This window comes from Mastacembelus armatus, chromosome 7 (assembly GCF_900324485.2).
Source record: "Mastacembelus armatus chromosome 7, fMasArm1.2, whole genome shotgun sequence".
Lineage (NCBI taxonomy): Eukaryota > Metazoa > Chordata > Actinopteri > Synbranchiformes > Mastacembelidae > Mastacembelus > Mastacembelus armatus.
In genome coordinates this window covers 25,217,930-25,245,922 of record NC_046639.1, presented here as the reverse complement: position 1 = coordinate 25,245,922, position 27,993 = coordinate 25,217,930, and the positions used below count along the sequence as shown (strand labels likewise).

Sequence of the window (27,993 nt, the reverse complement as noted above, 5' to 3'; positions counted from 1 at the left end):
GAGTTCATGGTTATAATGGATCATTTTGGTTGTTTTTTTTTTTTTTGCTCTAATACATCCATTTAGAGTGATGAATCAGTGACATTCACTCTCAGTGCGTCCCATACCAGCATGACATGGTGCCAAACCCTAGCTGTCTTTCTTCTTTCTGGTCATCTTGATCATGGTCTCTGGTGATCGGTAGAGGAAGATGAGTTTCTCAAACAGGGTCTCCTCCAGCTCCATCTCTCCTGTCTCCCGGACCACAAAAATGTCTGTGCAGAGCTTCAGGACCCGATCCACGCATGGCAGCTCTTCAAACATGATGGACCTGGAGATCCCATTGAAGAATTCCCTGACGAACTTTCCGATGACCAGAACTACTGACATGTACAAGCCCACGATGCTGTGGTGAATAGAAGTAGAGGAAGTGGATAGGTTCAAATAAGTCTGTGATTTGCTCTTGTTAAAGGATATGGAAGCATCTGTAGATCACCAATGCACTCAGTAATTTTTAGTTTTAAAAGAGCAAAAAGAAAAATACTCAAATTTATTATTTTACGTTACCTTCAAACCTCAGCTAAACTTAGCAGTCTGACGAATAGTTACTGTATTTGTGGGAGAAATGTCCCTTTAAAACCTAAACCAAATGTATTTCAATAAGACCTACCCATGTCCAGCCAGGAAGCCCAGACTGGAGGGGCTGACTTTATCACTGAAAACCACTATCTCTATGCTGTGACACTCGGAGGAGGTGAGCACTGGGGAGCACTCCTTCACCACCCACCACTGAGCTGCCTCTTTCTCTGATGTCCTGTTGACATGTTGAAGTTTGACTGACATGGGCCTGAAGAAAGCCAGCGCCTGGAGGTCTGGGCGGTCTGAGTGCTCTGAGAGGACACAGGATTTTTATGTACACGACTGATCCCTCAGAATCAGCTGAGTCTTTCTGGAGACTCACCGATACACTCAAAAGAGGATTTATAAAATCCTAAATATCCGACAATCACAAACAAATATGTCACAACATGGCTTTGGATATTATAAGAAGAATGCTATTATTATTTATGAAAAATATTTGTAGACACAGTAAACTGTAACTAACCTACTTTCATCCTGGTTGCCATTTTGGATTCTGGTCCTTTGGGACCCCTGAGGAACTTCGGCAGCAGAGAGTTAATGATCCTACGGAACAGAACAACATGGCTAAACACTTCCTGAGCTGAAAACATGACGTAGAAAATATTTTTGGAAACATGCTACATGAATGTTTGTAACAGCACTGAGAAATAGTTCACACCACACAGCTTCCTCAATTTATACTCACACAGGTTTGCTACTGTTGCCTTTAAGCATTTGGATGATCCCTTCCCTTAAGGCCTTGTCCTCAAACTTCACGGTGTGTTCTCCCACCGTCTCTGCATTCATTGATATGGATGCATTCCTGGGGACAGCAGGGAGCAGCATTACGTATCACATTGCAAAATTTGGTTCAGAGCTTTATGCAAATGAAGTTTAGTTACACATAAAGTATCTACTTAAGCACATTTTAGAGAACTATATTTGTTAGCACTTGTACTTCAAGCCCAATATTTATGTTCTAGGGATCTGTAATAAATGACACACACACACACACACACTGACCTGAGCAGCGTCCAGCGTAAAGTCATGTATATGTGAGAGGAGTTGCTGAGCTCCTCTATCATGGCCTCTCGACTGGCTGGGCTGATGCTCCACAGCAAACTGGCATCGCTCTTGATCTTAGCAACAACAATGTCCTCTGTGAAGTAGTTCATTATGAACTGCATAGCAGACTGGGAGAGGGAGAGAGAGACGAAGAGAGAGAAGGAGTTTACATATCCACTATTTCAATAAATGTCAACGATGTTAAACGAAGGGTGTCTTACTGGATGAGTAGCGTAGACTTTGGTGAGTCGGTTGAATCCAGCTTCTGTGTACGGAACCAAGTTGTGTTCTTGGGCGCTCATGGTGAATAGAGGCTGTGGAAACAGAAAAACTGGAGTGTAAAACATACGACTATAATTACAGACAGACTATGACAAAGGTGACAGCTGAACATCTGGAGGCACCGTAAACAGTGATCACTGGTGTAAACCATGATGGTTCTGCAGGGAGGTGGTTGCTGTGGTCCAGACTGACATATCTTGACCACGATTAAATGGGTCGCCATTACATTTTCTATAGAAGATGAATCCAAACATTTTTGTCCAAAAGTCTGACTTCTAACTGTAAACCACCTCACCTCCCTAAACAAAAAGCAAGTTTGTTGTTTGATCTTATACAAGCAAGAATCTCTGAATGAATATGAGCTTCAGTGTTTTATAATGCACACAAAGAAAAAGGGTGAAAGTTAGCTCATGGTTTAATGATCTGGTACCGATCCTGACCTCGTATCCTGCGATGCTGAGCTGGATGGACACCTCCACTGGCCTGTTGGTGACCCCGGCCGCTGACTGGACCAGAGACATGAAAAGAAGCGGAAACCAGATGATGCTGATGAGAGCAAAGATGATGAATCCTCCCATCCCATATTTTACCACCTTCTTCTTCTTCTGCCCTGGAGGGTGTGGGTATTTCTGGGGAAAAAAAAGTGTTGATCAAAAAAAAAAAAAAGAAATAGTTTGATGTATAAAAAAAAGTTCAGTAGTATGCAAGATCCAAGTGTTGTTGGCATTTGATGATGATTTACATATAAGTTTTGCTTAATTGTAGTTATACTGGGCAATATGCAGTGATAATGCTGAGGGTTAAATGCAGCGAGCAGTACATGCTAGTTCATGGTTTCACTTACTTTCTCAGACTCCCTCCAGCACTTGAGGATGAATATGTTAGCATAAATGTCTTCAAGACAAATCCAACTGGACAGAGACAGAGTAGTTTCGGTCCAAACCCAATCCATCACCGCCCTAAGCTCCGTCAGGAAGGGAACCAAACGAAATCTAGAAGAAGAACGGAGGCAAGAACAGAGAAGAAAGTTTACAGTGCAGAAAACATGTCTGATACAATGATGCTACAATCACTGTGGTGTTATTGTGTTGTTTTTTGTAGTTATTAAAGCCTGTAATCATTTTCATACCCTTGGAAGAGAAAAAGATTCAGGTAATTGAAGTGTTTAGTGAGGAAGTTGCCCAGGATGCGGTTTGGGTAGCCACATTTGATCTGGTAGGCAGACAGGCCGAAGTAAATGCATTTTACAAAGTACCAGAGCTGAGCGACTGGGTTCCTGTTGAACCTCCTGTGGTGCAAAAAAGAAAATGTTTGAAGGACGTTTCATAAACTGGGCATAGATTTATCTACTATCCGTAATATTTCATGGAGAAAACAAATTTATGACGTGTTCTTATACAAAAGAATATTTCCTCTTTTTTGTTTTTGTGGTGACGTTGTACATTGTACGCATCACACATCGACATGTTTAACAAAGTGAATGAAATAACAAAAGTAATACCATCATCCGCTCTATTAATGAATTCAAAAGCTGCATAAATAATGAGTAGCAATAAAAGTAACCGATGAACTCTGACCTCTCTGTGACCCCAGGGAGGATGAAGAACATCCAGAAGTGTATGCCGAACACCAGCACCACCTGGAAAACACACTTTCCCAGCAGGGACTTCTTCAGGTAGAGGGCCCGGTCCACTATCATGGTACCAAACTGGATGAGCAGCATGACCAGGAAGGCCTCTGGAACCTGGTCCTCTGACAGGGACTCTGTGATGTCGGCCGCTGCCGAGTATTTCTGCAGAGAGACAAAGATCAGTCTGCCTGTGTGTATATTGTTTTGTTATATACTGTATGTCAGTACGTATATTCTTGGTTTGGTGAGAAACACCGGAGGCTCTTACCCCAAAAGCCCAGTATCCATATATTGTGATAATGAAGTTGACTACGTCGATGAGAAACATGAGGGCGTAGACATCACACACAGGACTGTAGTCTGGGTGGATGATGTCGTAGAAAAACTGCCTTATAGGTAAATAGATGTGAAGGACACTGTGGACAACAGAAGCAGGAAACACACTTATCTGAGAGTGCACACACTCACACCTTATATAGATCAACAGGACGTAAAGCAACAGACAAAAGCAGAATGAAACTAACAGTCAAGCACAAAAGCAGAATCCAGCAGCCCAATTGTCATATAATGAAAGACAACGCACACTTCTATGATGGCAGCTTTGGACTGTAGCATCCTCTCTCTGATCTGCTGCCTGATCCTCTGCTTCCTGGTCAGCGGCGCCTTGTGTCGCTGATGTCTTTTCTTCTTGCTGTGCTGCTTCTTGGGCTTCATCTCTCCAGTAAAAAAAAAAAGAAGAGGTGTGAAATGGGGAAATGTTAGTCATATACAGTGATTAGAGTCACACAGCAACTACCAGAAACAAACAAAAGTCGACTGAATTCTCACAGCGGATTCACCAAAACTACAGAGTCACATTTTGATAAAATATCTTGTGCTTTTTCTGACTATTCACCATCAGATCCTGCAGAGTCTTCTCTTTTTCGACTACAGAATATGGAGTTGGTGGAGGCGTGCAGAGGGAGGAACTTCAGCCGGCGTGGGGTTTTCTCCTTGCTGCTCATCTTGTCCCCACCTGTCATCTTCTTCTTGTCCACTTTCTTCTTCAGTTTCTTGAAGAAATCAGGCATCTCAACCTCCTTGTTGTCCCACAGCCCGTGACACTGAACAAACACCAACGCACGGGACGTTCAAAACCACAGCTGCAACTGTGCTAGTGGCCTCTTACAAGACACACAGTGGTAGACTGGGATATTTGAGCGAGGAGATAAAGTGAAGTGGGAATTTTTCATGGTTACCTTGAGAATAGCTCGATGGAAGAACAGAGCGAGCAGCTGAATGAGGTCAAACAAAACGTAGCCGTCTTTCTTCTCTACCCCGATAATGTTGGGCAGGGCGAAGGGACGCTCGGCGTTGATGCCTCGGTAGGCAGAGGTGGTCCAGGGAAAGAAACCAAACTGGAAAAAGTACTTCACCACAACGGTCAACTGAGAGAAACACAGGAGAGAGTGTTGTGTTTAGTGGACCAAGTGTTCAAGCTGTTAAAGATCCTTATGGTTTCAGGAAATAATGGACAAATACAACTAAAGAAGGGAAGTCATTTCTTGCCATGTAGCTCAAATTCCCCTTTTTGTATAAAGACTTTATTTAATTTGGAAAACATCCTGATGTCACGGTCCAACCAGCCCTTTGTGCTTTGAGCAGCAATGGACAAAGAGAAAATCTATACACTCATGTTAAATGAAGCACACGGTGTCAGAACAAGCTACCTCTGTGTAGATTATAGCAGTCATCCAGAAGCGTTTGGTCGGACGGGGCACAGACAGCATGGCCCACAGGAAGATGAGAATGGGCAGGATGAGGGAGAGGAATGAAGCTGAGACGATGTGGTTAAGGATGATGACAAAATAGCACAACATCTCTGACTTGGACACCATGGTGTTATAGAGGCCAAACAGCAGCTTCAGGGGCCTCGGCAGCGTCATGAAAAACTTGTCGGACTCTGAAATCTCATCATTTTCAAACATACTGCAGGAGGGGAATGAAAGAAAAGAGAGGGGGATTACCAGCTTGTCTCTCTCCTGTGAAAGATTAAAAATAGCTATTTCTCAGGAAATACATTTTTCGTATCTACTGACTTGTTGAGCAGAAGCTCACTTGCAGTGAGGTTCCTCGTTTCGTGACTAAGTGGCCTGGGAGATTCAGAGAGGTCGAGGCTTTTCTCGCCATCACTCTCCCTGAAACCAAGTGAACTGCATCCTGGATATTCAGCACTTTCATCCTCTTCTTTCTGCTGTTGTTCCTCATCCTCTCTTTTGACCTCATGATCCTCCTGCTGTTCCTCCTTCTCCTCTTTCTGTGTCTCCATCTCTTGCTCAGGTTTCCTCTCGCCCTTGGTGTCCTCCTGCTCATCGTCCTCCTCTTGTTCCTGGTCTTCCCTTTGAAGTGCAGCATCTTCACGGCTTTTGAGGACAAAAACATTGTAAATTGTAAAGAACCAAGGAAATTTACACATTTACACAGATTTACTGTGTAAAATCCACAGCATGAAACTGGACATTTTTAAGTATCTACATCTAAAGTATACTGTTTAGAAATAAAGGTACAGAAGCAAGTAAAATCCATTTAATTAATACCTTAATTTAAGATATAATGTCAATAAAACAAGAGACAAAATCTGGAACCAAAATTCTCCCTTCACCTTGGTGAAAGTTCAGTGTCAAAGGAGGTCAGATCCATGTTAGCTGTTTTCAGGAGCCTCGATCTGAGCTGGTCGGCAGCAGGAGGCAGAGCAGGAGACTCGTCCAGATCCTCCTGCGTGAGCTGCCTGGAGACAAGCATCGTCTCATCTGTCATACAGCTGAAGGTGACCGGGAGAGAGACGGCAGGTGAGTATACAGGGTCTCACAGACAGATAGATTAAACAGCTCCAATCACTGCCAGCTTATATTTCTGTACTGACAGACAGAAAGAAATAGGGTAGAAGGAAGAAAGAGAACGAAAACATGAGAGAGTTAAACGTGTGTTTGACTCAGCTTCCATTAAACTACCTGGAAACGCTGCTGCCCCAGGACACTTTGGAGGCTTGGCTCTTCAGCTTGGCGTAGGTGTGATGTGAGGAGGGGACAGTGGACGGCGAGGAGAAAGGAGGCAGAGTGTCGTCTAGGTCGTCCTGAGATGAGAGCGTGTTCTGACGGGAGATCCAGTTCTCATAAAACTGCTTCACGCTCTCCTGGCTCACCTCTTTGCCCTTAAGAGTGAGGGAAAAGAGGGAAACATAATGCCAACGCTACCTTAAAGTGCTGAGCAGAGTAGAGAACACATCATATATTAAAACATCTTGTAATCCATGTAGTCCAATTATGGGTAATTTGTCATGTTTAATCAACAAACATTTGTAGTTATTGATCATAATGAAACTAGAAGACCTGGTTTTATTTTTATTACACCTTCTTTTGCTGCTGGTTCAGTAATGCCCGCTCAAAGCGAAGCACTTTGGAAATGTCCAGGTTGGCTTTACAGAATGAGTTCAGGCCGTCCGTCAGGTCATCAAGTAGAGACTGAAGAAACACCCAGCTGAACTTCAGGGTATTAACGATACGCTGCAGGATGTTTTCTGTAAGGACAGGATATGTCCACACTGAGTTACAGTTCTGCAGCTGCAGCTCACAGTACAGCAATAACAAATCAGAAAGGTGATCGGTAATAAAGGTTTGGTTGGGAAAAGGTGGTTGGATCCAGTAGTTTGTGGTGATGGTCATGTGACTCATATTTACCCTTTTCCTCCTCTCCCTCCTCCTCCATGGTGCTTTCAACCAGTTCATCCTCACTAGAGTCTGTTCTATCAATGCCTGGAAAAAAAGATTTTATTGTGAAATCATTTTTGCAACTGGTCTGGCCCAAACCTGGTACTGGTAAGATCTGGTACCACAGGTTAGACACCTTAGGCAGTTTAAGTTTTCTCAAAATCACCAAATCATTTCATGTTAACTATGAAACAAGCTGCTGTTCACAGGAGCCATGCTGGCGTTTAAAGACTGATATGAAGAAAACAGGACTGACCACAGAGGGATTAGATTCTGCAACACTAACATGACATGTCTCACCCTGCTGCCTTCGCAGTTCTCTCCTTGCTATCTTCTTCTCTTCTTTCTTTATTTGCTTCTTCTCTTTCTTCAGGTCCTTCAGAGCCGTCTTAGAGCTGGTGACCCAGGCGTTATAGGCCAGCTGGGTTAGCACAAAGACAGATACACACTTTGACTGACGATGTTCTAATATAGAGACATCAGTGCAAACATTAAACCCTGACAGTGTTCCCTCTGTGTATCTTCCCTCATTGTGTGGAAAACATTTAATATGTCCCTTTCATTCCTAAGAGCTTAGAGTCGCAGGTGTTTCTCTGGCTCTTGCCTGGAAAGCAGATTTTTTCTTTGGTGGTTCCACCTCTTCTTTCTTCTCTGAAACTTCCTCCTCTTCCTCCTCACTGTCACTCTCAAACAGGTGATAGCCGCAGTTGTTTTCCACTGCAGAAAACAGAGCAGTGTCAAAACTACGTCACGACTTTTGGTGATGGAGCAAAGCGCCGACCTCCAAGGCTGCTCCTCCACAGCAGCTCAGTGGACAGTCTTTATTTTTGCCTTTGCTGTGCTTCGTTCGATTTATTTTAATCATTTGTGCATCACTCTGAGAGGCCTGAGCACCATTAGATGCTATTTGATGTTGCTGCTCACCTCCAGGCTGAGACACCCAAGGCTTCCACCATTTTCCTGCATCTCTCTTTGCCTTCTCATCGTCACCTGGGAAACACAGTTTCACAGTGAAAACGCATTATACACCCTGTGTCAAACACACTTTGGATCTAAAATGTGTTTCACCGACAACAAATGTGAGCGTGAACTCAGACTTTACTTGTTAACTGTAGAAACTAAAAAAACAGCATTGCTTGTATTACCCAGTGTCACCTCCTCCTGATCAGCAGGAGGAGTGCCTGGTTTATCTGCTTCTGCGGGCCGACTCTTCTGTTTAGATTTGATTTTCTCCATCCTACAGAACGATGGTAGAAAGGTGAATTCATTACTTATTGTTCAGTATTTACAAGGAATGAAAAAATAGAAGAGCCAGGTGGAGAATTTCTATTGTTGTCACTGTGAAAACGATGCAGTAATCACAGTTTTACTTTACGCCTCTTACTGTTTCTTCAGTGTCTCCACCGATTTCTTCTCCATCTCCAGTCTGGCTGCTATCTGCTTCTTCACCCTGGCCTCAAACAGCTCAGCCCCCCTTAGAGAGAGAGGGAATAACAACATCACATTACTCATTATTGGCTCTACCTGCTCAATTTATCATTGCTGCTATTTTATCATTTTTCTGTTCTTTCTCTAATGTTCTTTAAAGCACCGTGTAAGAGATTATTATTATTACAGTTAGTTTATCTTTCATATGTACCATGGACCATCTAACTTCAAGGACATATCAAACAAACAAGCTGCCCTGGGAGTCTTCCATTAGCTATCATGCCCCTTTGCTGATTGTTTCTAAACTCAGCACAGGTCAATTAGTCTGGATTTCTTAAAGAACTTAGATGTTCAGACATTTACCTCTGTCTTTTATACCTGCAGCCTATTTGTTTATTTGCCTTGGGTGGTTTTGCAGTATGTTTGGGACCTAAACCGGGGACTGAGTACCTGGACGCCAAAATCTTGGAAGACTTGAGGTCAGACACCACGTAGAGGAAGTAGTAGCTGAGGAAGACTCTCCTCTGTGCCAGGAGGACAGTGAAGCAGATCGCATCCCAGACGATGCCGGCCTCACCCTCCGGCAGCTCACACTTATCATCAGGATCAGCTGAAACACACACACACACACACACACACACACACACATAGGATAAATATCACTAAAACTAAAAACAATACATGAATGCTGACTTTGTGTTGTATGTTTATGTTACATGTCGTCCAGTAAATGGTTTCTATTAGTGGTAACACTAAGATATAAGCTGTTCCTCTATTTGTGGTGGATTTCTGTGTTGGGTCTCATATAATATAAAATAGAAAATAAATACTCTGATCACTCGTGTTGATCTGTATGCTGTAAATAGTATTAGCAGTTCATGTACATCATTGGGTTTACAGACACTTACGGACATCATAGCCTTTGATGGTGCAGAACATGCTGAAGGCCTGAATTAACCAGCAGCCATTCTTCATTAGGCTGTCCAGGTAGGCACAAGAACCAAGCTGGCCACAAAAACACAGTAAAGGCACAAAGAGGCTATAACCAACTGTACAGAAGTTATTTTGATCTTCTTTAGTTGGTGTGGCAACTCACGGACAGCAGGTTCTTCATGGCGATCACAAAGCAGGTGTAGCCGATGAGCCAGTCCCACAGTCGCAGGATGTGTTTTACAGGCTGCATCAGCACGCTGCCGCCAAACAACATGAAGTAGAAACAGGCCACCAGGTAGCCCAGGCAGAAGATGTTGATCCGTGTGGTGCCGGTGATGAAGATGAGACAAAGCACCAGCCAGAAGAAATAGCTGAAGACAAACACTTTCACCATGTCGAGGTAGCACCTGAAGATGTTGAATTGATGAGATAAGGTGATGTAAAGCAGAAAAGAGAAGGAAGTTCTTGTCTTTATCCACTGTGATCTTTTTGCTAATCAGTCACTGAAAGAGCCTCTTCAACATCGAAGCATTGTCTAAAATTAGCGAGTTTTAGTTTACTTTTAGTAAAACATATTCTCTTAATGGCGTGATTGCAAATCTGTTGAGGAACTGCAGCAGAACGAGGAATAAAGCCCATGAACAAAGGCATTGATCTATCATGGAAATGTGCAATGTCCATCAGTGCTTATCCAGCAATTTCAATTTACCAGAACTGCTTTCATGACTTTCACAACACACATAAATTAATGATCTAACTCAACCCCTTAATGCTCCTAAAACAACCACAACCCAGTGTGATGGACTCCCAGATCTCCACCTGCAGCTTAACTGACAGAGCAGGAAGATGTTAGAAATTAACTAAGTGCTTGATTATGGAGTTCCCTGCTCTTATCCAGAGACTATAAATTCAGAAGTTGAGGGTGAGTCATGTTCAGGGAGAGGAAAAAATAAATCAAGCATCAATAATATTAAATATATGTTTAATAATACATATCACCATTAAAATTTCAAATCAACATTTAGACAAGTCATTCATAATAAAAATTATAACACAACTCTACTCTTAGTTTAAAGAAACAACTTTCTATAAAATGTAAATGATAAAAAACTTTTTAAAAATAAATAAATAAATACTGTAGAGTTAGTACGAGTATTTCTGACCTGCAGTGAAGGAAGTTATCAACAGGTATGAACTGGTTGAAGGAACATGGATCCAGACTACGGCTGATCTCAACGTTGTCCCCAGCCAGCAGTCGCACCGCCGCTCGGTTCTCCTCCTCAAACACCTGCCACTGCAGAGACGAGCACAGCAACAGGAGGTGGTCATCTGCAAAGACCAGGAGAGAAATGGCTGATCTGACCCGAGGCATCACAGGGGAGAAATAGTTTCTTCAAAGACAGGACAGACGTGGAAGAGGAGAGAAGAGCCACAGAAGGATGGAAGGAAAGTTGGACTCACAGAATATAAATGAAGGGTTGGGTCTCATGGCAAAATCAGGCAAGTAAAACCACTTGATGACATTAGAGGTCAAAGGCTTATCTGCAGTCCTCCAGGGGTAATCTGTAAACACAGCAGCACAGAATGAGACGCATAGAGCTTTAAAAAGTGCTGAAACAATTATTAGTCAGTAAACTAATCACTAACTCACTCATCAATCTAAATACAGAAATATGTAAAATAGTGAATGAAGCTGAAATACCACAGATTATGAAACGTTCCATACCAACACAAAGAGCAGGGGGGATGCCAATGCAGAGCAGGTACTGCAGCACCATGAGCCCCGCTGTGAAGCAGCAGTATTTAGGCCACACTTCCCCGATAGCTTTCCTGCGGCGCCGAGTCAGGACAGCCAATAAGGCGCAGGAATGGAGCAGGGCGTAGAAATCCATCCTCTGACCAATGACATTGACCGCCACGATTAAACTGATCTGTGAAGTGCATCCACATTTCAGTGGTCAGATATTATAAACAGTTCACACACACATGGAGAAATGCAAACACACACATAAGTACCTCCAGTCCAAATTTGTAGAAGCAGAAGTTGATGAAATATTTGATGCAGGGCAGAACACCGTCATCCAGGTGCTGCTTCGTGATATCCTGGAAGATGATGCTGAAAGGTGGAGGCTTCAGGTCGTTATGGAGACGGAAGTAGAGCTGGTGGCGATGCACAGTCGCGTCAAACACCAGCAGGCCCAAGACCATCAGATGGTTCTACAACACAGAACGCACTTTGTAGAAAAAACCCAAATGTCCTAAAGGATGTTCCTTTTAACGTCCTACAAAGTACAGTTTAAAAATAACATTATTCTTAATGTTAATAAAAGGTCTAGTTAGGAATTGAATCTTTCGATCTGTGGAGGTCTGAATTATATTTTCCCTGGTCGTCAGTCTGAGTAGATGCATAGAGCTTAAATCTGGTTAGGTGTACTTTTAAAAGAGTTTTTCCAGGAGCCAGACTTAGGCAGGTGTGTCACGTACCCTGAGACAAGGCAGGATCCTGCCATCGCACTTGCGCAGCGCACCACACCAGTAGACGGGGTCTACAGGCTCAGTGTAGAGAATAGATCTCCTGAGCAGCTCCACTATGTTCCCCATCAGCTCCACTTCACCATCCAGGTTCGAGCTGTTGGAAAATACCAGGCCCTGACATACAGAAGACAAACATGTAAAAGGGAAGGTGAGAGTCATTTCCAGTGAATTATTTGACCTAATCATAAAGGGTGATACTTGGAGCACAAGACAAAAGACAAAGTTCATACTTTTGTATTTTAATTTCTCAGAGACACCACTATGAATACTCACAGCAGTGCAATTGGAGGAGTAATCAAGGGGCTTGATGACTTTGAGCTGGTAAAACATCTTGCACACCACCATGACACAAGCCCACACAGCAGAAACGCTGGAGGCCAAAGGACGTAAACGTGGGAAAGGGAGTGCAAACACCCACAGCACCAGGAAGACCAAGTTCATTAGAGAAACCTGTGGAAATCACAGTTTTATTTGTGTTTTCCTAAAATTCATGAGCATTACTAATATCTGTACCTGATATGAAATGTTTTGAGAAGTCACAGTGAATCTTATACATCAACAAAGACATCAAAATTGAAAATTACTATGACTTATAGTTTCTGTACACAGACATTCTTACACATTATGTTGCACACACATGCACAGTCTAAACATCACACCTCTTGCAGTGACATCCAAATGATGCCAGAGGAAACGATTTTCAGGCTGTGGAGCTCCAGCAGCCTCCAGCTCAGCTCCTGCAGTTTGTAGAGTCTTGACAGAGTCTGAATGATGAGCAGACCTGCCCGGTCCACAATCACAAACCACTTGTCCTCATGACTGCTGGGGGCAGTTTCTGAAGGGACGTTATGAGCATAGGGAACATCATTTCAGTGTCACCGCTATAGCTTTCACATGGCTCATACATAAGCTAATGGTTAGAGACTTCTTTATGATATATTGCACATCTATGTACCCAAAGGCAAATTTGTAAAATATTACCAAAAAAATGTATTATTGGCATAAAAAAAAGCAACATTTGAGGATAGGCATGATACATGTTAATAATTGAGTCTGCTTCTAATTGAAGAATGACAACTGTAGTTACCCTCTCCTGTTTGCTTCTCTGGCTCCTCAGCTCCTTTTTCTGAAGACGTTTGTAGTTCGACTCTGTCCAGGGTCTCCTGACTTTTCCCACTTCCCATCTGCTCCTTCACAAGTCTGTACAGCAGTGGACAATAGGGAGTGTTTTACAGTTTTGCCCAATAATCACAGAATGTTTAATCTGAGTAGGCAGTGCTGCTTATTTAAATATTCCCCAAAAAAACATAACTTCATTCATTAATGGCACTGGTTCATGTGATGTAGGTAAACCAGTTCTTATCCTTTTATTCACATTATACATTTATACACCACCAAAAACACTTAAAAAGTTTTGCTTCTTGTTATTTCCAAATACATAAATTATATTCCAAATAAGCAAAAGATGCAGACACAGATACTGAGTCATTCAATTAAACAACAAGAATCAAGACATGAATACAAATCTTACTTTTTCTGGAACTTTTCAATGTTTTCTTTAATGCTGGGGATAAAATGAAAAACACTGCTGTGAGTATTGTTAACATTTCTGTACAGGTGATAGTAAATGTGACCTAATGTTGTTAAGAAGTCACAGGCAATGCATTTACAGAAGAATCTGCCACCTCTTTGGCATCCAAACAGTGATTCTCTCTACTAAATCGAGTCTATGAGATACTTTCAATTATGATGGGTCTTCAGACAATGTCCAAGTGTCTGAGATGTGAGCGCAAGAAAACATTTATGGAAGAATAAATGAGCTTCTTACGTCTCAGATATCACAGTGACTGAATTCCTGAGCTCTTCCTCTCTGAGCAGAGAGAAAAATGCATCAGACAAAGAAAGATACACATGTTTACTAGTCAGTACGTACAGAAACAAAAAGTGCTAGTTTAAATATCTCAGAAAACTTTCATTAATTGACGATAGCTGTTTATCTGAAAAAATTACTATAATAAATTAATTTATTTCTCCTTTTATTTACATTTTGCCACACTGGCCCTTTAATAGTGACCATATTAAACATATGTTACTCAAAGTGGTTTTGTAGCAATTTGATGATTTTTCTTACCAGCCATTGACAAAAATGACTATTTTTATTTTTGCTGTATATTATTTCCCTTCCTTCACACATTCTTGCATCTCACCTGGAACCCTGTCTGACTGGGATGTTCTTGAGGTCCGTGAGAGTCAGGAAATCTGAGTTGAAGTAGTGCAGCTGGAGGATACAAGCCAATAGGAACGCAGCAGGAAGCAGAATACGTGCGAACAGCTCCACTGTGTCGTACCGTTCCAAGCCCAGGTCACGAAGACTAGAGAATCAGACAGGAGAAACGAGAAAAAGTCAGGGTGAGGCTCCAAAAAACTTCCCAAGAAAAAATGCTTTTTAAATGAGTAACAATCCATAACTTTAGAGACATAACATAAACTTAGAGACTCACCCTTCCTCCGACATGCCCATGATCTGTCTGAACAGCCCAGACACACTTCTGAACTGGTACATGTAGATGGCTATCAACACCACCATAGAGTAACCGACCACCACTGCCCAGAACGTCTTCAGGACCCGACGCCAAAGGGTGTAGTGAATCTGAAAACAGATGTGATATACAGTGTTTTGTTCTCTCACGTTACTGATCTTTATATCTCAACTCAGTCTACTGTAATTAAGTTTCTTGTTTCAATATTTAATACCTGCTGCTGAGAGGGTTACTCACGCAGTTCATGAGTTAAACTTACAGACAAAACAACGTTTACCCTCCGAGAGAAGCAGATAAAATTACAGCTTCAGCAACATTAATAACACCATTGCCTTTATTTCTCCCATCACACACACTGGCATGTAAAACATCAGGGTGTTGCTGATGTTGTCCAAACAGACAAATTATGTTATTTTGTCTTACGTCACCTCCGCAGCCATTAGGCCTTCCTGTAAGTGCCCACTGTGTTTCTAAAAGGTCAGCAGAAACATAAGATGGGAAAGAAAACCCAGGAAAACATCAACAAAAATGGCTGTGAATGTGCTTATGACTCACAATCAATACTGTTAACTGTAAAAAAATATATATTAGCTGTATATAGTGTGTTTTTGTGTGTGAGGGAGACCCATACTGAGTAATTTTATGTACAATAACAACAGTTTAATGATTCACTAAAACTAACACGCCAGTCCCACACACAAGATCAACATGACTGTTCTTAGTGTGTTACACAACAGCTTGGTTATAAAAGTGAATTTCCTCTCCACTCCGTGATGCCTGCAGTCTCCATATCAAATTTCCCCTTTTCATGTACTCTGTGTATACAGTTTATAACCACAGAATAAATCCATACATACAGGTCAATGTTCACACCAAGGAGAAATGCAATTACCACACAAGATAAAGAGTGTCTGGTACTGTAAGTTACAGCTTCACTGGAAAACAAAAATCAGCACTGTTCTTCTGTTTGCACTGTGCTTCTTGGCTGTCTGTTACCAGCCAGATCACTAAAATGACTAACCTGGTAGAGGACAACACAGAAGAGGAAGAGGACAATGTAGAGGATCTTGTAGACAACCACCTGAGCAAGTGAAACATTGTAAAGATCAGATCAATTTACACTGATTCAGAAATGAAAGGCAGTTACTTTTTTAAATCGTACATATTACGCGCATGTACATTCAATGCGATATCCAAAATAAAGCCAACAGAAACTGAAAAAAAGTCAAAAACCTAAATTATGACAGCAAAAACATTTGATAACAGCACATAAAGTAAAACGTTGCATATTTAATTGGAAAAATTATTAATTAGAAAGTCTGTGAATAGATACCTTTCCAGAGAAGCTGACCACAAAGAACATAGAGCAGCAGAAGAGGATCCAATATTTCACCAGCGTCCCTTTCACACCTGATATCACCATTGCTACCAGAGGTGACGGCTGACTTTCCTCAGCTGGGAAATGAAGGATGAGGGTGATGATAGACAGAGGGAGGATAGGGAGGCAAAGAATAAAATCAGTTTCCATCAGTCGTATAGCCTGGCACCACAGCTCAGCACAGAGTAACCTAATCCTTATAAAAAGCTATTTGACAATAAAAGATGTGACATGAGTTTGCCTTCATCTAAAGATTCCTCCTTCTTGTTCTGCTCCTCTTGTCGCTCCTTCACCTGCTGACGAAACATCAGCCAAAAGCTGAAGGTGTAGAAAACCTGCAGCCAACACAGTACATCATCTCAGTTCTACAACCTAAAATACCAAACAAAGTTAAATTCCAAATACTATTTAGGTAAGTTTTCATTTCAAAAGTTACTGGTCAGTGCACAATTTTTAAAATTATTATTATTGAATTATTGACTTTAAAGTGTCTAATTAGCAGGAATGCTAAGAACCGATTGATCTTTAAATGTTAAGAACAGTAACTACAGTTCCTTCAACAGCGCTTTCTGTTTTTCTTCTTCAAATATTCTGAAACCCATCCATCCATCCATCCATCCATCCATCATCTATACCCACTTATTCACATAGGTGAATCATTTATCAGCTTGATACCACAGTCGATGGGATTGTATGTGAACATGCTATTTTCTGACAAATTCTTTAACAATACTGGTCACTTTGCACAGGATACTCCTGTGTTTCTGATTTGATCAGTGCTCATCTCACTGGTTAAAAATGTGGTATTTCGTTGCGGCTGCTATGACCTGGAGTACAGGAAAAAGCCTATTTATTACTAAGATTTATTTATTACTAAAAAAAAAACATATATCAGAAATTGAACCATATGCTGTCAAATAGCACTGCCAACCTGATCAGATATTTAATGTTATAAGTAGATTTAGAAGATCTTAAAGTCTTCTAGTGCTTCACATTCTTTAGAGATGAAAACAACATAAATATTAACAGATAAAAACAACACAAAAACAAATGTCTTCATAAAAGGAAACTTCCGGTATGTCCTTCTCACCTTAGCCCCCAGATGGACGCAGGGCGCGGGGTGATAACTGCTCAGGTCGAAGTCCACAATCACAGCCGGGGGCAGACCGGGGTACAGCTCGGCCCGGTTCAGACGCAGCCCGCTGACGTAGCCCAGCACCACCAGGACGGTTCCGTAGATGGCCAGGAAGGGGGCGGACATCATGGCGTAACGGCGCCGGTCCCGCATCATCCAGATTATACAGGACCACACCAGGAGGGCAAAAGTCAGCCAGTTGTTGTAGGTGATGCTCCACACCTGAAGATACAACTTTATATTGTTCACGTGGTTGCATTTACGCAGGAAAAACAGTTGTTCCTGTTTTATTTTTTATGTTTTGAACCTAGTTTATGTTTTAGCGTTAGCGTTAGCTAGCTAGTCGATGTTACTTTAACGGCTAACGTTATTGTTAAACATGAAGTTTTAGCGGTATCGTTAATGTCCGCGATGTTTTTCACAAAATTTATTAAATATGTGTTTAGTTCGTGTCAAACATCGAGCTGAACAAGCCAACATGTCAGAATAACAGTTATTTCGTTTAAATTCGCTCAGCTAATGTATACTACCTTTAGCAAGCTAATGCTAAGGTAATGCACTAACATTAAATTAGCCTAGCCTGCGTTGCTAACATTTAGCTTCTCCTCAAAACTGTCAATGAAAATAACAACCAGCTATTATATCAATTGATTTATCATCAACTGTGCATTATGTGCCTTTGTGTGTGTGAGTAAATCGGTCCCACAGTGGTCTAGGGTATTGTTTGTTGCTTTTTACATTTTTTAACATATATCTGTCACATTACCTATGTCTGCACTAGTAGCTACAGTATATCTCAGTCATCCTAATCTACAATCTTCTTATTATATTTATTTATTTTTGTCTCTTTGATGGGCACTGGCTATGGTTACTACAAGACTTATCGCTGTACTGTATGTAGTTTACCATCATGATGATAAGGGCGCTGACATAGCTGTGTTTTTGCACCAGCTGTCCAAAGATGACCAGACCACTTGGGCCTGAGGGAGCAGGCAAGGTCTCTGTCAGACTCCTCTGGATCTCCTCACTTTTCTCCTCCACTTCTCCCTCAGCTTCTTTCTCTAATACAAGTGAACGACAAATGGAAAGAATCACATGAAAGAGGTTAGTAAACAGGTTAAACAGAATTAGATTTACAGTGAGAAATCTTAATGGACAAAGTAGTCCATGTAGTTCTAAAACACTTTTTAATTGCCAGATTTTTAACAGGAAATTATGTATTACTGAATTTTAAGAACACTACACTGACATCTATAGTTGCTGAGGTGATGTATTTGGAGATTTGAGTATAATTACCATGTGACGGTGACACTTCATACTGTGGTCCAGGGTAACAGTTTGCGTACCCTTCCCCTTCTAAGAGAGATCCCAGATCATTTATATTGACATCTTCCCAGGAAGTGCTCATCATTAAACTCATTGGCTGAAGAAAGAGAGCACATCATATTGTATGTTTAGGTCACACTGTAAATAATACCCAAAAACTTGTGAGAATGTCAGTAGGATTTTTGTGTACACACTTCTAAAATGTATATTACCACTGTTCACATACCTCACCTCTGTGTGATAAAAATGTGATTAATTTTTAAAACAAAACATAGCAACAAAAGGGCTTGCCTCATCTGGTATATAGGTTTCTTCATCTGTGCTGCTCAACAGCTGAAAGAGAACATCTTGGTTGGTTATGTGTTGAGAAATGCTAATATAATGACCAGTGAAACAACTGCAGGAAAAAATGTGTATGTTTCCAGGGTTACCTCCACCTTGTCCCCTGAGATATATATGACCCGGGAAAAACTTGGAGGAACTTCTGGACTTTCTAGTGGACTCTCAAACTCCTCACCATCGACAATATCCTGAGAAACACAACACCCATCGAATACTGTCATGTAAGCTATCATCTGACTTCTATTTGACGTTACTGAGCCTGATTTGTGCATAGAACATAACACTTGCTTATGTAAAGGACATTTGTCATTGGAAGGGCCATTGGTTAGAGTGTTCATGGCATTTGTTTTTGTAGAATTACCGATAATGGTAGTAGCAGAAGTATCACTAGTAGCAGTATTAGTGTAACTTGTAGTTGTCATATTGTTAGTAGTAGCAGCAGTAGCAGTATTTAGGATTGTTCACCCTCCAACATTACAAAAGACACTCTGGAAAGTAGTCTCTGTCTCCCCTGGACGAAGAGAATTTATTTACTCAACATTTCCCAATACACAGTAGTAGCAACACTAGATTAGTGACTAGCCCATGCATGTATAACCCTATACAAATTATCCTACAAACACTAAAGTCAGACACATTAAATGTCTTACATCAGCGTCTGAACATAATTCCCCTGATACATATAGGTTAAAGGGAAAAAGAGAAGAGGAAAGAGAGAGTGAGAGCAAAGGCAGGAAAGAGTAAATATGAGTTTGTATTCATTAATGAAAGTGTATAAGAGATAAATTAACTTGATAAGACTAACTGGGTAAATACAGAGGAAATAATACACATACTTTATCTGTATGATACAAAATTGTCTACATTTGTCAGCACAGATAGAACACACTTTTGCATAATGTCTATTCTGCATATCACAAAATGGCACAGTTGTAGATTAAACAAACAGCAAATGCTCTGTGTAGGTGTAACCTGCCCCTCATTTAACTGAGAGGCTTGTTAATATAAATACATTCTAAAATGAGAACTCCACACCTCATCTAAAGGAAAACATGCAATAGAGTCTTCCAGAACTTGATATGTTTTTTTGGTTGACATGATAATGTACAATACAAACACACAAACCTCCTCCGTGATGTAGATCCATTTGTGCAGCAGAGCCACCAGTGTGTAGTACAGGAGCAGCAGAACCAGAGGGTTGATGAAATCAGGCCAGCTGACATGTGGATGCAGACCCAGAGTGTGTGGGTCTGAACTGTTCGTTCTGATCACACCTGTCATACCAAACAGTCTGGGAAGAGGAAGAAGAGTGTATGATAAAGATGGAATAGGAAAACGTAAGTAGAGAAGGTGGAAGATAGAGTGAGGATAGGAAATATGAGTTTGTATTAACTAATGAAAGATAACTCAACATGAAAACACTCATTAGGTAAAAGTTTTTTCTTAGTAAAAATACACCTTTTCTTGGTTTTACAGTGCTATATCACATAGCAACCTAAATACACAATAAACCTAAATAAAGTAATCTAAACAATAGTTATTTCACATTTGAGATAATAAGATATATAGAATACATAAAACACATTCTTTCAGTTAATTTTTCATAGGTTACAAGCTACAGACTGGGCTATTGATGTAGTGCCAAATTTAGACTCAAAATTAAGGACCTTGACTTGATTCTTGGATTGAATTAATTATCTGAAAATTCAGAAGCTAAGCAGTTTTATTTGTGTTAGGTTAGATGCTTAGATTGAAACCATCATAAACCTTGGTGATACCTGACATTTAATAAGAACACCAGGTCAAAATAAAATACAGTCTGAGTCTAAATCTGTACCTGGCATAGATGTCCTCGGGTGGTACAAGCTGCTGGGACAGGGGCAGCTGGTAGAGGTATAGAGCCACCAGGTGTCCTCCACTGAAAATGGTCATCATCACGCACAGAGAGCTGAAGAGAAGCAGGCTGATCGAGCGGCCGAACACCCACCACCATGTCAGACCGAGAAACACCCCAAAATACACACCGGAAGTGAGGGAGGGCAGGACGATACCTGTACAGACAGACGTGCACACCAAGTGCAGTGTCACAAAGTAAAAGGAAAAATAATAGTGAAATAAACTCAATATAGGGACAGAGTTATACATACAAAAATAGCACACATAAGCGTCTGTATTGTACCTGCCAGCCCCAGCAGTAAGGTCACCACCACCTTCCCTGCTGTGTTCATTATTGCTGACAGCAGCAGCCTCAGTCCAGCTGCAAACACCATCAGTTTCTGGACAAACTGGGGAGGGCCTGACTGAACCGGCATTGTAGTCTCATCTGAGCTGTCAAAGGACGAGCCCTCTGTGTCACTTTCTTCGTCAGACTCTGTTTCAGTGGTGTCACCTTCCTGCCATAGCAGTAAAACAGACTGACATGACGCTGTGGGGCTCTTAAGATGACAAAATAGTGTAGCAGTTGGTAAGTGTGACTGCAGTTACCTCAGGGTCAGATTGCGGTATTCCATTTTCATGGAGACTGACTTGGGGCATGTTGCGCAGTAGCTTTTTGCAAAGCCTCAGTAAGAAGAGGGAAGAGAAGAAGAGGCCCACATCTGGGGCCAAAATGCGCACAATATTCCCAGAGTCTACCGCGCTGAATCTGGGAACATACAGGCATTACTGTAGGTGTAATCTCCTCTGCCCGTCATTCATACTAAGATGGTATGAAAATCTATTTTCTCAGGCTTGCTTGACATTTGTAATAAATTAATCATGATAAACACTTACCTTCCTTCATAGTTTGTCAGCATTATGTTATTGCCCCTGTTTTACCATGCAACAATTGATAGGCTCTTTGAAAACACACAAGTCAAATGTAAACCATACCTTACAATTCCCACGTGGAAAAGGAAGTCTTCCCAGTGGCCGCTAACTGTAAAAATACATGATCATCATGTTCATAGTCAACCAGTATTTACTTTTAAGTCTTTCACAGGATCAGTAGTATTTTGTTAAAAAAAAAACAAAACAACAAAAAACAGTGTCACAAGTTTATTTTTACCGTGAGGAGGGATGTAGGTGAAGGGGATCTGCATGAAGCACTGCAGGGTCAGAAAGGTCACACTAGTATAAGCAATAATCCGCAGAAACTGGCCTGTTTTACCTAAACAGAGCAGCAAACAGTAATAATGACCACGATGAAACATAATTGAAGTAATACAGATCATAATTACGACATGCAAAAGTTATATATCCTGACAGTTTATTGAGCTGTTCTTAATTTATAGCTTATTTATTTATACTCACATCCTGTGATCTGTGAAAAAATGAAATGATAATAATATAACCTTGAGATAATTATCTCTGAATTAGAACAACTCAGATTTTTATGAATTTATTGTCTGTGCCATTCAGCAAAGATAAAACTTAAATGCTGAATGTAGTGAAAATAAATGTTAAGAATCTCAGTCTAGAGATCTGCACACTTAATTAAAACAGTGGAGATAAAACAACATTAAATGCTGACGTAGTTCAACATTAGCTGAGGCAGCAAATCTGTTGTTGACTTTTAGCTTAATTTCACCTGTCTGCTTCCCAGTAAGAGTTATATAATAAAACACATATACCCTGAAGTATATACACACAGAAGTATAGGTGGATGCATAAAAAAGCAAATGCACAGGCACACAAGGGATGTACACACAGTTGACCACTTAGCCCAAGGAGAGCAAGATCATTTTAGGGAGATAAAGACAACTGTGGGATCCATGATGCTTTCACAGACAAGCTAAAAGGCAGATAGTTTTTAGACGGAAGGAAGAGATGGGAAAATAAGAAAAAACTGCTGTCAAAATGCTGACATCACATCTTTTAATTCCTAACTGTAATTACCAGGCTATCTATAATTGATTTGACCAGCCACATCCCCTTTACAAAGTACTTTGGGGGAGATGTATAGATACTTTAATTCCTCTGAATGTAGTAATCAATATAGAGAAAGCAGACACACAAACAGTAGGCACACAAGCACACTTCTTGTCTTACTTAATATAACGTTTTGTGCTTTATTGTCTCGTTATTGTAACTTTTTTTAACGATTAAACGTTTGTTTTTTATATTTTTTCTTTCATCATGAAGTAATAAATGGAGAGCAAGATAGCATGCAGTACATGTTATGGATTTAGGTGTTTAGGTGTATGTGTGCACATGCAAATTCATATATTCACGTCATCTATAATTTACTAAATATAATAGAAAACAGAATAAATAAATAAATAAAACAGATGAACCAAAATATTGTTTAAGTGAGTTTGGACACAGATGAGTAAATATGCAAAACCCAAACCTTAAAATCGTAAACATGTCATATGTGTATTGGAAGACCCTCTCACCTTTCATGGTGACCAGGGTGGGGTTCGGCAGCAGTGGTAAGGTGAGCAGAAACAGGAAGTACACCACCGACAGACCATTGTAGCGAAATGAGGAAGCTGAGGTTTAGAGGAAATAAAACACATACTTCATTTGTGTGATACAAAATTAATTAAATTTGTCCACAAAAAACTTAAGAGTTGTCAGTCTGTCAGTTTTTATTTCTGAAATCTATTCTGTATATCACCAAATGGCACAGCTGTAGAGAAAGCAGTAAAGAAAACAAATAACAAATGATCTGTGTGGGTGTAACCTACTGTACATCTCACATAACTGTGAACGTGTGCTCATACAAATAAATTCTAAAGGGAAATTTCCACAGGTCATCTAAAAACTTAACACAGCTTTCCAAGATTTCCAGTAGTTTTTTTAGTTTTACACCAGTCCAGGGTGGTAACTGTTGAAGACACCAGGTTAAACAAATTGACAAAAACATTATTTGTGACAAGGGAAAAAGTTGGAATTTAAATGTCTTTATCTAAATGTATTTAATTACATTTGTATTTATTCCAAATGTTCCTTCAGTGGCTAAATTAAATATCTTTCAGATTGTATCACATATCATTCTACCTTTGCTTGAGGTGCTTTGAAAACGGTTTATCTTCTTAACTTTTAAACAAAGATGCCAACTAGGATCTAAAATAAAATTGTGAGATTGAACAATTATTGGCTGCAAGAAACCTCATTATGTTAATACAGTAAACAGAATTAATCACAACATCTAACACGCTACACTTGCTGGACACATTAACTCTGTGACACCATACAGAGTGTATGCATGTAATACAAGGTTATATTAATCTATAAAACTGAATCAGTGTTGTGTGTTTTCTTAGTACTAAAAAGATCGCTTCCAACTTATACTGCAGTAACTCCAACTAATCAATACACCATCTTTGTTTAGCTAATGGAGGAATTATAACCAATACATAATTATGAAAACCCAAGGCTGATAGCATATGGGAATATAGGCCACCACAGAAAGCTATTTGTGGGAAAGGAATTAAGGACCACTTGATCAACAGAAGGAATAGCAATAGTCAGATGTGTAAAAAGTCTGCAATACGGCCTTCAGACCACAACGTCCGTCTATTCAAAATTCAAAAAAGTATTTTAATATCAAACAAGTATTCTAAGAGTTGTGTGTGTTGTCTTTCTCTTTAACTTTTACTGGTATTTTTTCATGGCCCTGAGCAGGTAGCAATTAGAAATTTGATTTAGTAGACACCCAAACCTTATTCTTACTCTAATTATAACTCTGACATATGAAGATCTGAAACTGCAACAGAAATATCAGTTATCCATTTGAACCAAACATAATATGAACTCTTTCTTCTGATGAAGGACACACCAAAATCTCCTTTGTGTACAAATAATGTACAAATAAAATAATCAGACCTGAACTCACCAGTCAGCAGGAGCAGGGGTAGTAGTAAGTTATAGAGCATCCCAACGACGAGGTCCCCTGCCATGTCTCCTTTTCTGTTTCAGAGACACCCACACAGCTTCCTTCAGATACTATCGCCTTGTAGATGTTTGCACAAGTAAGTAAACGTCTTAGCAATGCGGAGGGTAATGCCAACCTGCTCACACATTTCGTAGACGAAAATGTATGCAGCCTCAAAGCATCCTCGAATGCAGCAATGAAAATACAGGCGATATAGTTTGAGTCCAACACACTCAAACTATAACGGGACAGACATAATGTCGGTCCAGTGACAAGCAGCAGTGTGAAGAGGAACAGAGGAGAGAGCGCGGAGGATCCGGATTTAAAATTGTGTGAAAAAGATGACTCCCTCTGTTATTTACTTGTGGTTCTGTCACACCCTCTTCTCCCTCGCTCACCTCTCTCTCTCGTTCTGTCTCTCCCAGACATAATGGGTTGTAATCCAGTATCTCTGTTACTATGCTCATACTGAAGCTGATCTTACTCAGGAGACTCTCCGCTAAACATGCTTCCACTTATACATAAAACCAGACAAACAAACAACAACAGATAACAAATAATTCACACAGTATTATGATGGTTTTGACTGTGATTATGCTAAAAAGACCTTTTTTTAGTGTTATATGTTTTGGCATGTGAATGTAATATATTTGCCTTCATTCATGCATTATGTTAAAGCACAGTCTGATTACTTTATATCTGAAACCCAGACGGATACTCAGACATCACTGTTTGCTTCCTTACAGCCGCGTCAGGCTGGCTCATCACATTTATGCTGTGGGGTGAAGGGAAGTGTATCTAATATTCATGGCTGCGAGGCCATTAAGAGCTGGTGTGACTACAGAGGAATGCACAATGCAAGGATCGAGACTTGTTCCAAAATATATGGCAAAAAATTTGGAAAAGTCCAGTAGCAGGTGTCTGTGTAAGACTGAGGTGAGTTGGCTAGATTGGTGAATTTTATTTCCAGTAACAGAGAATTTATATATTGGATTCTGTAAAGTCTATTTACTGTAAATTTGAGGAACTGATGATTATTCTGTGGTTTAGTGTCCAGTGTTAATGTAATTACCACAACTGGGAAAAATACAGTGTGTTTGTTGGACAAAACAAGCAAGTTGAAGACATGTTCAGTTTTAAGACGTTTTATTTATTTATTTATTTATTTTTATCTTTACAATTTTCTAATATTTTCAGATCAAAATATAAAAGAGAAAAAAATCTGCAGATTGATGCTAAAATAATTGTTAGTTGGGGCCCATCTTGCAACAGGTTAATTACACTTTTTTGTTTTGTGAAGCTACTTTGGGTTTACACAGCTTACAGAAGTATGAGACTAAAATGAAAGAGGAGGCAAAAGAAAAATGGGTTTAGGTTGTTTTCATCCTTACTGTTTTACAAATAACATCTAGGTGTCTAATTTATTACTGTCTGTTTAGTCATTATGAGACCCAAATCAGCCAGAAGTTCCTAATCTTGTTAACTGAGGCCAAATTAAACTAATAAATTCCTTTGTCTGTAGATCATCACAGTTGATGCTCCTCTGTGGGCAGATAAACCCTGTGACTATGAGAGGGAAAAAAACACACTCAATTACTCCTCAGCAGCAGATCTAAATTGATTATGATGAGAATGAGTGCTGAGCAGGCAGCTAACAATTCATGACAGCGCAGTTAAAAAGAGCTGTGAGCAGATATGCTGTAAAAGGGTCTTGGGGGCTGATATAGTGGGAGAAAGTGTGAGTTTGGCAATTTATTAGCTGAAAGAAAGATTGCAAAAACATTACTGAAAAATTCTTAGATACTTTTAGTGCCCTGGTTTTGATGACTTCTGAGCCAATATTGATCTGTTACCGGGAATAGTTAGTCTAGCATTTACATATTTTATGATCATTTACCAATTTCAGTGATGCTTGTATTTGTTCCCATCACCTTCTATGATACAAAAAATAGTCTATACTGCTTATACTACACACTAACTGTGTGTAAACTGTGGTATGTGCACTAAGGAACACAGAGGAAAGGAGGAAAGAGTAGTCAGTGACAGAGGTCAGTTTTCAGAAATTGAAATTGGAAAAAAAAAGCTGTTTTGTGATAAAGTTTGTGTCTAACACAAAAAAAAAAACAGGAAGCAAGTTGTACAATAGAGTGCTGCAGTTTACAGACCACAGGCTGTGTATGTAAACACAGTGACAGCTAATATCTACAAAACAAGCACAAAAGTGGAGTGAAGAAATGTTGATTGGAGACAGTTAATGGCAGACTCAGGTTAAATGCAAAGCAGTTATAATGTTTATATTTATGTCCAGTCTCCGCATGTGTCATACAGCTGACGTACAGGCAGATTGCAGTGACGCATATTGTGAACAACCAAACTACAGAGAGTAGGTTTGGCTGTAGTTTTTAAATCTTAGTTTAACAGATGGGAGCTGCTCCTTGGAGACTTTGACTGATTTCACCTCGTGCACAGGAGAACACCAGGTCAGCACAACAGTCACTACAAAGTCCGCCGCAAAACCCAGAGGACTGCCAGGGGATTCAAACGTGGAGCTTACTGGAGCTTTTAGACTGCTCACAAATGCATTTTGCTTTTACTGTTACTGAAACAAAACCGTACTAAACTGATCCTCTGTTCTGACTTTCTGACGGGAGTAAGATCTGACTAGTTTTCATCATCGCTGAGGGTTGGTTCTCTTTCACACTAGGGAACATTACATTACATTGGATTTACAACAAACCTTAGCAAACAGCAGATGTGTCTGCAACACAAGGCATCTTGATCTTGATGAACTCATAACATATTGTTGACTTGTTCAGTCCATAATATTCACACATTTAACTTGTGATATGTGTAGGGCTAAAGGATAGTGTGTGCTCTTTAAATCAACCTAGATCTTAACAGAAAAGAAAGATTAATTAGCATAATTGTTAATCAATTTAGCATAAATTTTAAAAGTATGAATTTTCTATTATGTTTTTTGTGTTCCTGATCATGTTAAAATGCTGGGAGAGTTTGCCTCAAAACCTTTATTAGGCTTTATTTTTAGAAACTTAACCAGCAAAATTTTTGACTTTGCATTTTATAAATGTTACAATGTAAAATATTTTTTTAGGTATTCTTAAATAATAATTGTGCAGTGATGACTTGGCTGCCAATAAATTATCTTAATGTCTTCGCCTCAGAGTTAGAAGAC

At 40.1% G+C, this 27,993-nt stretch overlaps 1 protein-coding gene across 1 annotated transcript; it reads right to left on the bottom strand.

Moving 5' to 3' along the window:
• Positions 1-129: 129 nt before the first annotated feature.
• Positions 130-24,825, bottom strand: LOC113145754 (piezo-type mechanosensitive ion channel component 2). Its single transcript, XM_026332815.1, has 56 exons — positions 24,762-24,825; positions 23,317-23,412; positions 21,987-22,088; positions 21,812-21,857; positions 21,425-21,584; positions 21,120-21,333; positions 20,778-20,991; positions 20,054-20,231; positions 19,030-19,128; positions 18,890-18,931; positions 18,569-18,695; positions 18,179-18,333; positions 17,228-17,494; positions 16,381-16,472; positions 16,093-16,240; positions 15,781-15,840; positions 14,721-14,869; positions 14,427-14,591; positions 14,048-14,089; positions 13,751-13,783; positions 13,307-13,419; positions 12,879-13,054; positions 12,493-12,669; positions 12,169-12,333; positions 11,701-11,901; positions 11,411-11,615; positions 11,146-11,247; positions 10,848-11,013; positions 9,848-10,091; positions 9,660-9,756; positions 9,202-9,361; positions 8,708-8,797; positions 8,469-8,560; positions 8,248-8,313; positions 7,928-8,040; positions 7,624-7,744; positions 7,294-7,368; positions 6,967-7,133; positions 6,568-6,767; positions 6,219-6,377; positions 5,656-5,979; positions 5,287-5,545; positions 4,816-5,004; positions 4,473-4,680; positions 4,161-4,293; positions 3,846-3,993; positions 3,525-3,739; positions 3,077-3,235; positions 2,792-2,939; positions 2,388-2,576; positions 1,887-1,979; positions 1,624-1,793; positions 1,307-1,423; positions 1,085-1,164; positions 650-869; positions 130-385 (listed from the first exon to the last, which is right to left on the bottom strand). The coding sequence occupies exons 1-56, from the start codon at positions 24,823-24,825 to the stop codon at positions 130-132; spliced, it is 8,250 nt and encodes a 2,749-aa protein (XP_026188600.1).
• Between the last annotated feature and the right edge of the window lie 3,168 nt (positions 24,826-27,993).